The sequence below is a fragment of the Mastigoproctus giganteus genome, chromosome 9, assembly GCF_048544385.1.
Source record: "Mastigoproctus giganteus isolate SK-2022 chromosome 9, ASM4854438v1, whole genome shotgun sequence".
NCBI lineage: Eukaryota > Metazoa > Arthropoda > Arachnida > Uropygi > Thelyphonidae > Mastigoproctus > Mastigoproctus giganteus.
This window is the reverse complement of record NC_143583.1, coordinates 55,855,610-55,871,582: the sequence shown is the minus strand read 5'-3', so window position 1 is coordinate 55,871,582 and position 15,973 is coordinate 55,855,610. Positions and strand designations below refer to the sequence as shown.

At 34.8% G+C, this 15,973-nt stretch overlaps 1 protein-coding gene across 1 annotated transcript in view; it reads left to right on the top strand.

The window, feature by feature from the left end:
- LOC150080257 (FAST kinase domain-containing protein 4-like) overlaps window positions 1-9,955 on the top strand; it is a 95,349-nt gene extending 85,394 nt beyond the window's left edge. The window contains exon 7 of the mRNA XM_090380668.1: window positions 9,851-9,955. Coding sequence (XP_090236794.1) covers window positions 9,851-9,955 — 105 coding nt within the window. The remainder of the gene's footprint in view (window positions 1-9,850) is intronic.
- The last annotated feature ends 6,018 nt before the right edge of the window (window positions 9,956-15,973 follow it).

Here is a 15,973-nt window from a genome sequence, read left to right as displayed (position 1 = left end):
GCATTATGCGGGGATCACCTGTATTAATTAAATCATACATTAGTTATTAGTATTAATAGTGGCAAATGATGCAAGAAAACAAGTTTAAAAGCATCAGCCAAAAAAAAAAAAAAAAAATCCCATTTCACCTATCCATCCCCTCCATAATAGATGGTCTAGATCAGGGTTTCTTAACCCTGATCGCGTTAAATTTTAATAGGTCACAAATTGATAGCTACTACCTTGTGCTGAAGCGAGAAGCGCACAGCACATGAGATCATGCCAGAGCATCATCCTTTCACTTCATCCGTTGCTATTCAATCTTATTATGGAAAGACAAATTAATTTTCTAACCTAAAAGTTTAAAGCTGAAGTGAAATGGTCTCAGTGTGAAACAAATGTGATCGCGACCAGTTCAAAGGTAAGAATTATTTTTTATGTATGTGTTTATTTACTTTACTGCCCATGGTCCATTGCAATATGCGTTCAATGATATTAGCATATTTTGTATTTCACTGAGATTCGGTAATATTAAATTTATAGTTTTTCGTTTTTCAAATTTTCATTTAGCTCCTAATTTAATATTTTTATTTCGTTGTATGTGATTAATTCATCACAATGAAAATTTTTAGTAAATTTTCAATAGGAAACAATTTAAAATTCTTTTTAAGTTTTGTCTTTTTTTTCTTAGATTATATCCCTTGTTTAATAATGAGTAAACAAGTCAAATTATCTCATTTTTTTGGAATAAAAGAAAAAAAAATGCTCAAGAAACTAATTCAGATAATAAAAATGCAGAAATGTCTAGTACTTCAAGCGAACCAGCAGCAAAAAAAGCAAAACAAGACGAGTTTTATTTATAATTATCAAGAGAAATATATTAATCATGGTTTCACCTTCATAAAAGAAAATAGAATGGATTTACCACAATGTGTTATCTGTGGAAATGTATTGGCCAACTCTTCATTCAAAATTAATAAACTATTAAGACATTTGGAAACAAATCATAGCCAATATAAAGATAAACCTACAGATTTCTTTTTAAGAAAACACGAATTAAAAACAACTAGATCCAATTTGACAAAATTTGTTTCTACGGACAAAAAATTCTTGAAATGTTCTTATTTGGCAGCCTTTCATATTGCTAAATGCAAGAAAGTGTATACCATTGGAGACATGTAATTAAAGCTTTGCATGAAAGACATTTGTAGTGAATTATTTGGCAAAGAATATGAAGCAAAAATAAATTGCATTCCCATGTCAAATGACACTAAGTCGACGGATAAGCGATTTGTCTGATGACCTTGAATTACAGTTGGTGGGAAAAATACAAAAATCCCAGTATTATGCAATTCAATTAGACAAATCGACAGACATATCAAATGATGCAATAATATTGGTTTACACTTGATATATTGATTTTACATGTAAAGATATACAGGAAGAATTACTATGTTCTTTGAAATTAGTCTTCAGCACCGTCAGAAGAAATTTTTAAAAACATCAATTCGTATTTCCAAACAATAAACATTTCTTGGAATAGTTGTATAGGGATTTGATGGGGCTGCGACAATGACAGGAAAGCATAAGGGTTTAGTGTCACGCATAAAGAAAATTTGATCATCTAGATTTAATAACAATTCTGTTTTCTTCATCAGGAACAATTAGCTACGAAAGATATGAGTGAAGATTTACATGACATTTAAATCAGTGTGTACGAATAGTTAACCAAATTCGAAAGAGTGCAGTAAACAGCCGTGTATTTAATATAATGTGTGAAGAAATGGGTTCAGCCCATAAACAGGTATTATTACATTCTCATATAAGACGGCTTTCAAGAGGAAAAGTTCTGAAATGATTATTCGAACTTCGAGTAGACGTTGAAATATTTTTAAATGACCAGAAGTCAACATTAAGTGAATATTTTAAAAATAATTTGTGGCTTGCTAAAATTGCCTATCTAGCTGACATATTTTCGTTAACGGACGATTTAAATTTGTCAATGCAAGGAAATCAGACCAATCTTTTTATTTGTTATAATAAAATAGAAGCTTTTGTTAAAAAATTTGACCTCTGGTTAAACAAAGTTAAAAAGGATTGTTTTGTTATGTTTCCATCATTCTTACAAATGGTTGAGGACAATATGATAATTCAGAAGGAAATTTTGGATATATGTCAAGTTATACAAAATCATTCATTAAAATTAAAAGAAAAGGTCATTCAATATTTCCCACCTACAGGAGATATTCGTTTGGGCAATATGTGGGTAATAAATCCTTTTCAACAATGTCAATCAAATAATTTATCCTATCAGAAGAAGAAAATTTAATTGAATTATTAACGGACAAGAGTTTGGAAATAAAGTTTAAAGAAAACCAGAATAATTTACCTAAATTTTGGTTACACATTGAAGAAGAATATCGGACTCTGAGTGAAAAGGCAATAAAATTGTTACTTCCATTTGCAACAACTTATTTGGCTGAAAGTGGATTTTCAACAATGAGAATAGCATTAACTAATTCTATTGAACTAAGAATTAATAAATTAATTGAGGATAAACAACAACAAAGTCACTAAATATTATCTTGTATTATTTTGTTCATTATTTATGTAAGAGTTTTTAATAAATATAATTTAAAATCATTAGTCTTACATTTTTCCATAGTTGAATTTAAATAATAAAAAATGAAATTGAAGTATTCTTTATAAATCGAAATTCGTCTGAACCGCTCTCAGTAGAAATGTACTGAATGTTACTTTTCACATGTACAAGTTATTGTCAAATATGCATAATTTATTTATTTGTGTAATATACAGTGATTCCAGTCTACCAGGTTTTTAAAAATTTAATTTTATAAACATTTGGGTCACTGTACAATTACAAACAAATATGTTGGGTCACGTGGGAAAAAGGTTGAGAAACGCTGGTCTAGAAATTCCTCCTGAATTTATTCAAACTGTCCATTTCCACAACCACTGATAGTAGCTTGTACCAGTAGTCAACCACCTGTTGGTTGAAGGTAAACTTCCACACATGTATTCTTCAACCAACTTTCCCCAAATTATGCTTCCTCATGTGCGGAGTCTGAACAAGGGGGAAAAATTCCACAGTATTGACTCTGCCCAAGCCATTTAAACCCTGAGACAGATCAATCAGATCACCTTGCAGGTGCTTAGATTGCAGAACTGAAGCCTTTCTTGGTGAGACCACTCCTTTGTTCCCTTCACCAATCTCATTATCCTTCTCTTCATTTTAGGAAAGATGTGAAGCTGCTGTTCTAGCAGCTTTACATCCTTCCTAAAATGAAGCCTCCAGACCTGCATACAGTACTTAAGATGTGGCCCGACTTCCTTATCCTTGCTGGTAAAATTTGTGTATATCATTTACAAAACTCTGAGCTGTCCTTGCAGCCTGTCTAAACTGCTCAGAGAATTTCATATCAGGCTACACAATTACCCCAGATCCTTTTCATTTTCCACTATCCTTAGTGTAGTACCACATATTGTTACATTACTCTGAGATTACTTCTACCCATATGTAGTACTTGCATTTATCAGTATTAAAATTCAACTTCCATTTCTCAGCCGATATGCCTAATTTTTGTAGAGCTTGTTGCAACAGCATACCTTCATTACTGTCATTAACCATCATGGCAACCTTTGCCATGCTTTACCATTAAGCCAACCTTTGCCATTAAGCCTGATATATACCTTCATCAATATTATTAATAAATAAAGAAAACAACAATGGGCCCAGCACTGAACCCTGTGGGATTCCACAAGTAACATTAAAAGAGCAGTATCCATTTATAATGTATCAATATCAATTATATATTCATAGACTCTGGCTTCTCCCACTCAACCTTTCCTTTATCTATAAAAGAAAACATTTTCCTTAAAGCCACACTGCTCCAATTAGTACAGTCTTTTATTTGCATCACTATCAAAAGCTTACCTGAAATCCAAGGATATGATATCAAAATAATTTTTTGCATTCAGTTCCTGTCCCCACATCATATCTAATCAAATTTGTCAGACAAGATTTCTCCTTAGCAAACATGCTGTGCCTGAAATATAATTGTGGTCTTGCGTAGATGATCCTACATTACTTTTTTAACCCAGTGACGCCATTATCTTATAAATAAATATATATAAAATATAAATATATATATATATATATATATATATATATATATTATTTAAGATAACAGGTCTGCAATTACTCATGTCAACCATTGATACCCCCTTTCTGAATTGAGGATACATTTGCACATCTTCAGTCCACAAGGACCTCCCCTGAATCTAAAGATGCTCTCATAAATATGGCTAAGAGTTTGCTTATCTCCTTTGCTGCCTCCCTTAATATAATTGGATAGATGCCATTCACCCCAGTTGGCTTTCTTATGTTTAACTACAACAATTTCTCTTCTGCTTTCCTCTCAGTTATCACAAAATCATTCGGCTCCCTGTTATAGTTTGATAAACTTCTGTCATCCCTCTCTCTGTATGAATGTAGATGCAGAATACCTATCCAACCTGAGCAGGATTATCAATAGTTATACCATTGACATCAAGCATATCAATGTTTTTAATAAGTAAAAAAGTGCTGCTTTTCTTGGCATTCTTTGTTAGAGACTTCTCGTAATCTGCCATGGCTTACCTGCCCTCTTTTGTGATTTGATTGCAAACTAATTTATATCTACTAGTCTTCTATATCATTTAATAATTTATATGCATCCCATACATTTTTCTTCTTTGCTACATGTCTCATTAGTTCATCTGACTTCCATTTAGATTTAAGCCTTTTTCAGTATTTCTTGGTGCATAAAGCCTATTTCCCTGAATGCTTTCCATTTAGTATTTGTTGCTACAGAATAGTTTAGGGCTAAAGCTTCAGGTTACGTAGGGAGCTAACTAATGTACAAGTTAGTGCAATTGCATCATTTCTGTACACAGCCAACTACTTAAGTAGTTATGAATTGGCATCATTAAATATATCTCATATTGTGAATACCTTCACAATGAGTTGCTATGATATTGAACTACCTTGAATAAGTAATGCTTCACCAATGGAAAAGGCTGTTACTTATTCTCAGTGAATACCATCACCCATATGGCACTGTTTCGGAGCTTATTGGCTCCTCATTGGTGAGTGGGCAGGTATCCTGTTGTTGACAACTCAGTTGCGAAGTATAACTCCACAATATGAGAGATGCCTGATGGTATGGAGTAATATAGATTACAGAATAGTTTAGAACTAAAGCCTCAGGTTACGTAGTTAGCTTCCTAGTCCTGAGGCTTTAGCCCTAAACTAGGACATTCCAGGGCCTGCAGCAGTGAGTTTTCTGAAAGTGCATGGGCTACAGGTAGTTTTTCTTTGTGTAATTTTGAAGTTTTGTAGAAATTAATGGTTTGTACATAATTTAAATATTAATTTCTTCTTATTTTGACTTGGCTGTCCAACATTAGAATGAAATTGTCAAAAATCAAATCACAATTTAAAAAAAAAAAACTTGGAAAAATCAAGAAAAATGTCACTTATTTTTTTTTTTGATTTGACAATATCTTCTACATCTATTTATGTATCATCCAATTCAGTTTTGACTTCTGAAAGTCCAGATTAGATGTGTTAACAGGTCTAATTTTCAAAAATATTTTGTAACAGCTATTATAAACTGTCTGGAATTATTTGAAAACAGATAAGATGTATCAGCAACTGTTTAACTATTTATAGACAGTTTGTACATAAACAGACATTTCTTAAAATGTTTTTCAAAATTCTCATATATATGAATACTCTATGGAACCCACTCACAATAAACGTATACAGACTTGTACTCTACAGCACCTATTCTCAGAAAACATGTACATGTGCATACACACAAAATATTAAATTAATGGCATGTATCTAAGAGCACAGTATGGAATGAATCCTGAAAACAGACCAACAGCATGCAAAAAAATCATTATTATTATTGACAATGTACATTGATTGAGACATAAACAAGGTTTAGTTACCCATCTATATCCGCTGTATATTATTATTAGAAATTACTAGACCTAGATACCTAGACCTGCGGTGGATGGGATCTGGCCAATTATTAAAGGAGGCAGCAAAGGAAGTAAGCAAACCCTTAGCTATAATTATGAGCACTTCCTTGGACTCAAGGGAGCTACCCGTGAACTTGAGATGTACAAATGTGATCCCAATTCACAAAGAAGGATCAAAGGGTGACACAAAGTAATTTCAGACCTGTTAGTTTAACTTCTGTTCCTGGGAAATTAATGGAAGCACTGGTTAAAGAAGCACTGCGGGATCATTTAGACATGACTTCGGTTATAGCTCGGACACAGCATGGGTTTATTAAGGGGAAGTCTTGTCTAACCAATTTGATTGGATACTATAATGTGGTCACAAAGGAACTGGATGCAAAGAATAATTTTGATATATATTTGGATCTTAGAAAGGTGTTTATACTGTTGCACATGGAAGACTGCTGCACAAATTGGAGCAGTGTGGCACTGGAAGCAAATTGCTGCTATGGATAAAGGGATGGTTGAGTGGGAAAAGACAGAGCAGTAATCAATGGACACTGCTCTTTGTGGACTAATATTATTAGTGGAGTCCCCCAGGGTGTTCAGTGTTTGGTCCATTGTTTTTGTTTTCTGTATTTATTAATGATATTGATGATGGTGTATCCAGCTTAATGTCCAAGTTTGCAGACGATATGAAGCTCGGCACAGTTGTTGATGACAGTATGCTGCTGCAACAGGATCTAGAAAAGTTGAGCAAATAGGCTGAGAGGTGGCAACTGAAGTTTAACATTGGCAAATGTAAAGTACTACATATGGGAAGCAGTAACCCCAGAGTAATGTATCAACTCTGTAGTACTACACTGACAGTGGTAGAGAATGAAAAGGACCTGGGGGTAATTGTGCAGGCAGATATGAAGTTATCTGAGCAGTGCAGATGGTCTAAAAGAGTAGCTGACGATGTCTTGTTAATGATATACAGAAGGGGTGGCCAACTTAATTTGTGATACTTTATTTCTTCAAAATGTGCCACGATCTATCATCTCAAGCATTTCATTGCACATGGTTAAAAAAGTTAATCAACACACATTGAAAAATGTTGCTTATAAATTTTAAAATTAAATACAATTGAGAATTCTTATTTTAAATTCATACATATTTAAATTTTTAATTTATATGAAGTTTGTGTCTTCGTGTCATCTGCCAACCTTTCAAAATCGGGGATACACTGTGTAAGGCCAACTGTAAAGAATCTCCTGTATGCATGTCCATAAGAGTAGAGCAATTCTTTGTCTTTGTTTGTTTCAAATAAGAACAGGCCGATTCACATAGATATGTGGAATCAAAACAGGAATTTAAAAGTTCACTGCATTTTTTTACATTTGGGTTCTTTTCTTGGCAAACATATTTCAAAAGACTTTTAATGATGATCTGGCTTTTAGGAAGATATCATTTCGCCATGTAATAATTTCATTTTCAAGTAATATTTTCTCCATGTGAAAAATTGCAGTGATTTTTTTTGCAATTTGTTTCGTATCTGAGTCGACATTAAATGGATAAGAAATATATTGAACAGTGTCTTTAATTTTTTTTTTAAAATCACTGAATCTGGTTTCAAAATCATCCACAACTTTCTCAATTTAAGAAACATATGTCTCACTATTAAATCCAAAAACAGAATATTTTTGCAAATGATCTCCCATATTTGCCAAATGATCGAATTTTTTTTTTTATTTGAGATCCTTAGCCATTGCCAAAAATTGATATTTATATGCAGAAATACTACTAATCCTGTCACCCACATTTTTTTCCCTTGTAATTCCAAATTCAGATCACTTAATTTACTGGTAAAATCAGCCAAAAAAGCCAGATCACACAACCACTCCATATCTTGTGGCTGCTGATAATCATCTCCCCTTTGATCAACAAATATTTTTCATTCAGCAAATTTTGAAATCTCTGTAAAAACCTACTTTGACTCAACCACGTCACATCTGTGTATAATATCAGATCTGGTTCATTTTCATCGAGTTGCAATTTGAAAAGTCTCCTTTGATTAGATTGTCCTCTGTGGAATTCATGATTTTGAAAGCTATGTCCATAACACTTTTAGTATTTAATCTTTTGCTGGTTAACACTTTTTGGTGGATGATACAGTGGTAACTCAAAAAATCGGAATTCATGATCCTTTTGGGTAAATTTTGGCTGCGCATTGACAAGAGAGTAGTCACATGATTCAACGGATTTGTAATAACCGTATGCAGTGGGGCGCATAATAATATTTAGATTTTGACTAATCTACTCTTTAATATATATTTAAAATTTGTTGTAATCGACCAAAATTAAAGCTGCAATCAACTTTGGCCACCCTTATATACAGGAATTTTTCTAGTAGGGATAAGGAGGTGATTATCCCCTTGTATAAGGCAATGGTCAGGCCACACCTTGAGTACTGTATACAAGTCTGGAGGCCTCATTTTAAGAAGGATGTAGAGCTGTTGGAAGGAGTACAGAGAATGGCGACAAGATCAGTGAATGGAACAAAGGTTACTCTTACGAAGAAAGGCTTAAGTTTTGCAAATTACAGTTTCTGAAGACCTGCAAGGTGATCTGATTGAGGTGTATAAAGCCTTGAATGGTTTCAGCATGCTCAATGCAGATGGGATTCTTCATCTTGCTCAGAATCGCCTGAGAGGGCATAAATTCAAATTGAGGAAAAACGGTTGTAAGATAGATGTGTGGAAGTTTGCCTTTAGCCAGCAGGTGATTAATTGCTGGAACAAACTTCCATCTGTTGTAGAAGTTGATGGCTTAAATAAATTCAAGCCAGAACTAGACAGACATTTGGAGTGAGTGCATGGGTAAAATGAGAAGGGTTTTTTTTTTTTTTTTTTTTTGCTGATGTTATATAAGCTTGCTTTCTTGTATCATGTGCCTTTACTAATTCTAATGCTAATATTCCTTAAATGGCATGGTGCATAGTCAAACTGTGCTGCTTAAAGTTAATAAAGCACTCAAACCTATGTTGGTTTAATTATATTTATTGATTTGGAAGTAAGTACATAATGGAATCAAACATTTTGTGGTATTTTCTTACCACTTCTTCAGTGGCAGCTGTTTTTGTGATATCACTATCACAAAGGATCACTTGAGTTATTAGAACCTATTCCCAGAATTGATCATATATTATTAGGAAGCAGTTCAATTCTCCTAATAAATTTTAATCAGAAAATATTAAAATTATTGGACAGAATAAAGTATTATAAGTATTATTACTTCAACAATCTAGTATACAGCTTGTCACACAAATTATTAGCAAAAAATTATAAAAACAGACTGTCTAAGTTACTTACTTTCCATTTAGAAGAACCTAATCCAGATGGATTCATGAATTATTAAATATTAATAGAATGAAAATGGTCCCTTTCCTAATAAAAATGTTTAACCATCATTACAAATGAAAAAAATAGAGGAAACCCAATTAAAAAAACCTGGTAAAATAAGAGCAGAATTATCAATAATCATTTATAGAGAATTTTAAAAAAAATTGATATTACGATATGCAGTGCAAATATGGGTCTTTTCTTGTATGTAGTACTTAATTTTTTAATGTATAAATAATAACAGGATATACGGTAATCATTCACAACAGCATTAACTCATGTTGGTAGTTCCAGCATGCTATTTTAGATTTGTCATCTGAAGAAAACTATATATTTTACCCATCTTGTTCACATTTAATTAAGTGTTTGTATTTTTAATTTTTAAGAAATACAAAACATTTGTTTCAGGTTATGCAGATAAACATACATTTATTTGTTTATTAAATTAATTTCAGGTACCATACACTGAATTTGGCGATGACTTATCGATAATGAAGAAGGTTCAGTATCTCCAAAACAAAATCAAAGAGAAAACTCAAAAAAGTAAAGCCATCTCTTAGCTGTTGCTATAGGTTCTTATAATAAAGAAATGTACATATTGTATAGTGAACAGTAGTCAATTTCATTGTGTTGAGACATACAAACAAATACGCAAGAAGCGGTCAATTTTCCCAGTATAGGTTATAAATTAGGTTACATGGATTACTTATCTGTTAGCATTAGTAGAGGCATTTGATGCAAGAAAGCAAGCTTATGCAGCATCAGCCAAAAAAAAAAAAAAAAAAAAAAACCACTTCCACTTCACCCCTCTGTTCGTTCAAAATACCTGTCCAGCTGAGCCTTAAACTTATTTAGGCTATCAACTTCCACGACAAGGGATAGAAGTCTGTTCCACCAACCAACCACCCGCTGGCTAAAGGCAAATTTCTGCACGTCTATCCTACATCTGTCTTTCCTCAATTTGAATTTATGCCCTCTCAGGTGATTATTCTGAGCGAGAGGAAGAATCCCATCAGCATTGAGCATGCTCAAACCATTCAAGGCTTTATACACCTCTATCAGATCACCTCGCTGGTGCCTAGTCTTCAGACACTGTAATTTGCAAAACTTTAGCCTTTCTTCATAAGAGCACCCCTTTGTTCCATTCACTAATCTTGTTGCCCTTCTCTGTATTCGTTCCAACAGCTCTACATTCTTCTTAAAATGAGGCCTCCAGACTTGTATACAGTACTCAAAGTGTGGCCTGACCATTGCCTTATACAACTACTAGTTCCTGTTGCTAAACATATGTATACAAATTACAATTCATATGTCTTGTACTGTGCTGTATTTTTACTCGGCGTTTAATTGTTAATTGTGAAGATGTTAAATTGTTGACACCACTTTATTAAACACATTAAAAATTTATTAAGAGCTCATTAACAAATTCAGATGCATATGGAAAATTACACATCATAAAACCTGAAGCATTTCTTCAAAAAATAAGAAAAACGACTAAACTCTCACTCTAAAACCTCAAAGAAATTAAAGTGTGAAATATTCCCATTGAGGCCATGTCAATTGGTTGCAATTTCAATTTGCTTTAAGATAGTTCCAGTACAGTGCATGGCAGCAGTGGTGTATTCGGGCCGGAATGCACTGGAACAACCTTCTGGTACTTTTTTCTAAATGTCGTAATAGAAAATCATTAAATTTATACACCTAATATTATGAAACAATGGCATAATCAAAGGGGAGGGAGAAATATCTATTTTACCCATTACTACTAAAAATATATATTAGTAGTAATCTTTAAAATTATTAGATTTCTTTAAAACTTGATTTAAAAACAAAAATATAATTTTGTAATGAAACTTGAACGTTTATTACTAAAGTACAATGTGTTAGATAAAGAGATCCAACAAATGAGATATACTGTGATGTGTGTGAACGTTGCATTTTGATTTGCCATGAGCTGAATGCTAGAACTGGTTCTATGAACGGTGAGTCTGAAGTCTGATTCAGTTACTGTACAGTCGATGTGGCATGATCATATAGTCTTCTGCAGAACGACGCACAGAATTTTTTTTTGTCCTTCATATACGTATTATATATGTTTATGAAGAACATAAACCTGTATATGTCCTTAATATACGTTTATGAAGAACATAAACACATGTACATGTGAGTTCATGACCGATCTCTACTATTTAGAATTATTTATTTATTACTGTTTCTTCTAAGGTAAAAATTATTTTTACAGAATTAAATATATAAATTTAAATTTATATAATTTCAGTATTTAAAAATTAAAAGAAATTTTCATTAAATACAAAATGAGCGAAAAATGCAAGCTAACAACATTAAATAGATTTCTTGATAAAAAAACTGAAAACTGCAATAAAATATACAAACGTGGAAATAATAATGATATGACCTCTTCATTTCCATGAAGATCTAAAGATGAGAGAAACAGTAACACAGAATTAAAATTTAATTGACCCCCACATTTGGAATGCTGACATGTGGACTGAGAAAAAAAAAACATATCCTTGGCTTACATGCAATGCCAGAAAATTAGGATGTTTGACTTGTGCTGCTGTATAAAAAAAATTAAGGCCATCTAAAACGCAGGGAGTTAGCATTTCAGAGGAATGGAGTTTGGTAGTGGTATCTTATGGCAAAGATAGAAGTGCACAATTGACATCTTTACGTAAGAAAATTTATGAACAGGAAGTAGTTCAGATATACTGGCTGAAAATATTTTGCAAGCTAATGCTGATGTTATCATATTAGTATTTTAGCATTAGTAGAGGCATATGATGCAAGAAAGCAAGCTTATGCAGCATCAGCCAAAAAAAAAAAAAACCACTTCATTCCTCCTTTCGTTCGAAATACCTGTCCAGCTGAGCCTTAAATTTATTTAGGCTATCAACTTCCACAACAAGGGGTGGAAGTCTGTTCCACCAACCAACTACCCGCTGGCTAAAGGCAAATTTCCACATGTTTATCCTACATCAGTCTTTCCTCAATTTGAATTTATGCCCTCTCAGGTGATTATTCTGAGCAAGAGGAATCCCATCAGCATTGAGCATACTCAAACCATTCAAGACTTTATACACATCTATCAGATCACCTTGCTGGTGCCTAGTCTCCAGATACTGTAATTTGCAAAACTTAAACCTTTCTTCGTAAGAGTACCCCTTTGTTCCATTCACTAATCTTGTTGCCCTTCTCTGTACTCGTTCCAGCAGCTATACATCCTTCTTGAAATGTGGCCTCCAGACCTGTACACAGTACTCAATGTGTGGCCTGACCATTGCCTTATACAAGGGAATAATCACGTCCTTATCCCTGCTAGAAAAATTCCTGTAAATCATTGACAAGACACCATGAGCTACTCTTTCAACCTGTCTGCACTGCTCAGAGAACTTCATATCTGCCTGCACAATTAACCCCCAGGTCCTTTTCATTCTCCACCACTGTCAGTGTTGTACCACAGAGTTGATACGTTGCTGTTTCACATATGTGGTACTCTACATTTGTCAATGTTAAACTTCATTTGCCACCTCTCAGCCCATCTGCTCAACCTTTCCAGATCCTGTTGCAGCAGCATAGTGTCAGTAGTGTCCTTGACAACCCTGCTAACTTTGTATCGTCTGCAAACTTTGACATTAAACTTGATATCCCATCATCAATATCATTTATAAATACAGAAAACAATAATGGACCCAACACTTAGGGACTTCACTAATAGCATTAATCCACGATGAGCAGTGTCCATTGATTACCACTCTCTGTCTTCTCCCCCTCAACCACCCCTTTATCCATAGCAGCAATTTGCCTCCAATGCCACACTGCTCCAATTTGTGTAGCACTCTTCCAGGTGCAACAGTATCAAAAGCCTTTCTAAGATCCAAGATTATAATATCAAAGTTATTCCCTGCATCCAGTTCTTTTGTGACTGCATCATAGTATCCAATCAAATTGGTCAGGCAGGACTTCCCCTTAACAAAACCATGCTCCTTTCTGTAGACGTTGTACTCCCCAAATTGCAGTTCTGCATCCCTTATATCTGTGTGACACCACGTCTCTGATATCCCAACTGCCTTTGATGTTTTGAGCAATACCTCAAATTCATCAAATTTATTTACTAAACTCCTAGCATTGGTGTACACGCAAGTATACCTGCACCTGTTTCTATTCTTAGCTACCCTAACACAACCCATGTGTTTACTTGTACCGCAATGGCTCCCAGCAGTCTCTGAAATACCATGCATCTTGTTTTTCAGGCTTCTGCCCATTCTAATAGAAGCAGTGCAAGAATCTCTTTCACCTCTGCCAGTGGCTACTGTCAATCTATTGGTCTTTGTCTCCCCCCAAGCTAGCAGTTTTCCGACCCACCTAACACTGCCTCGATAGCATCAGCAAATATTCTTGCACGGAGTCACATTTGCACAACTCCAGTCTGTGGGTACCTCCGCTGAGTCCAAGGAAGCTCTCATAATTATGGCTAAGGGTTTGCTTACTTCCTTTGTTGCCTCCTTTAATATAACTGGATAGATCCCATCCACCCCAGGTGCCCTTCTTGTGTTTATCTTCAACAATTTCTCCAATTTACTCTCAGTTATTACAAGATTCTCTAGCTTGCTGCCAGAGTTTAAAACACCTTTGGTATTCCCCTCGCTGAATAACTCCTCATGTGTGAATGTCGATGCAAAATATTCATTTAGTTTGTTAGCTACCTGAGCAGGATCATCAACAGTTGACCCATTGATATCAAGTGGACCAATCTGATTCATCCCCTTCCTTCTAGAGTTTACATAAGTAAGGAACTCTGCTGTTTTTCTTTGCATCTCTTGCCAAAGATTTCTCATAATCTGCCTAACCTCCTTTGTAACATGGTTGCAGATCAACTTGTATCTATCATAGGCTTCTATCAATGAAAACCAAGGGAGCACGCCTCCTGTGGGCACAGGAACACCAGCACTGGACTATCGAGGATTGGAAAACAGTTGCTTAGTCTGACGAGTCGAAATTCCTGGTGCATCACAATTGAAGGCTCAGAGTTTGGCGAAAGCAACATGAATCCGTATACTCGTCATATCTGACAACTACTGTGCAAGGTGATGGGGCAGTGTTGTGGTGTGGGAATGTTTTCTTGCACACATTAGGTCCATTGATACCCATAGATTCGCATCTGAATGCCACATCGTACCTAAAAATCCTTGCTGACCAAATGCATCCGTTCATGTTGGCAGTTTATCCTCAGTCAGATGATTATTTCTAGCAGGATAATGCACCGGTGCACAAAGCCCGAATTACTATGGAATGGTTCCAGTAACACGACAATGACTTTTCTTTGCTGCAGTGGCCAGCTCAGTCCACGGATCTCAATTCTGTTTAACACCTTTGGGATGAGCTGGAAAGGGCTGTTCACTGCAGGTCTATACCTCGAATCTCAAGGAACTGCACGACACACTCATGTTTTCATGGTGCTCCATTCCTGTATGTTTTCAGCATCTTGTTCAATCCATGCCTAGACGAATTCAGGCTGTTTTGAAGGCTAAAGGAGGTTCAACACGCTACTAGGTAGAACTGCAGCCATTGTCTACCCACTGCAGGATTGGAAGCCTCCTCAACAATTCATGTTAAGGCAAATGGACCATAATCTGCCACGCTGGTCCGGTGCGGGTTGGAAGATCGACTGTATTTAGCAGTCGGGCTTGAACCCCGGTCTGCGCAAAGAGCGTGTGCTACTGCACTCCCGTTCCTGACCACTCGGCTATGGCAGCTAGGTGTACCTAATAAAGGGGCAGCACAGTGTATGTCTCAAATATTAATTATTTGCTTTGCAAAAGGATTAAAAATTTAATGATGATCCCAGCGTATACAGTTTTTTCTTCAGGTTGATTAGAACATTGGTCCTAGCTTAAAAACATTGTTCTTCAGAAAGCAACAGCAAAGTTTTCCATTGTCATATACTGGGCCTTTTATCAGTTTTCTAAGAAATATATAAAATGTAGACCTTGAGGTTGGTTTCATCCCCATTTTGCTTAATTGAATTCACATTATGGGTTGACATCTAAATGAATTGTTCAAACTGTTTTCAGTAGTTTATTTCTCAGTAAAATGGCATGTGGTCCCCATTGTATGATCCAAAGCAACAGTTCTCCAAGAGGCGTATCGTGTAATTTTTTTTTCCAGGTTTCCATTTGAAAATGTTTTCAAATATGCCAGAGAACAATAGATTAATAAAGCTACAATATTTATACCAAAATGATATAGATTTATATTAAATTTAAAATTAATTTTAAATTTATTAAATGATTCAAGGGTCTATAACTTTTTCAGTGTGTATTGTTAGTATTTTACAGACCATATGTGCTAACAGTTTACAGGTTATACTTCGGCTGTGCAACCTAACAGAGAACTGAAGTCGAAAAACATATTTGCCAGTCTATCTTCGGAATGGTTTATCTTCATTATTACCTCCTGAACCCCATATTGGTTTGGAGTATTCATAATGTATCAGATCTTTGAAAGTTAAGTGTTTGTCCATTATTCCTAGGAATTTGGCCGTTTGAAAGGGACTAGTT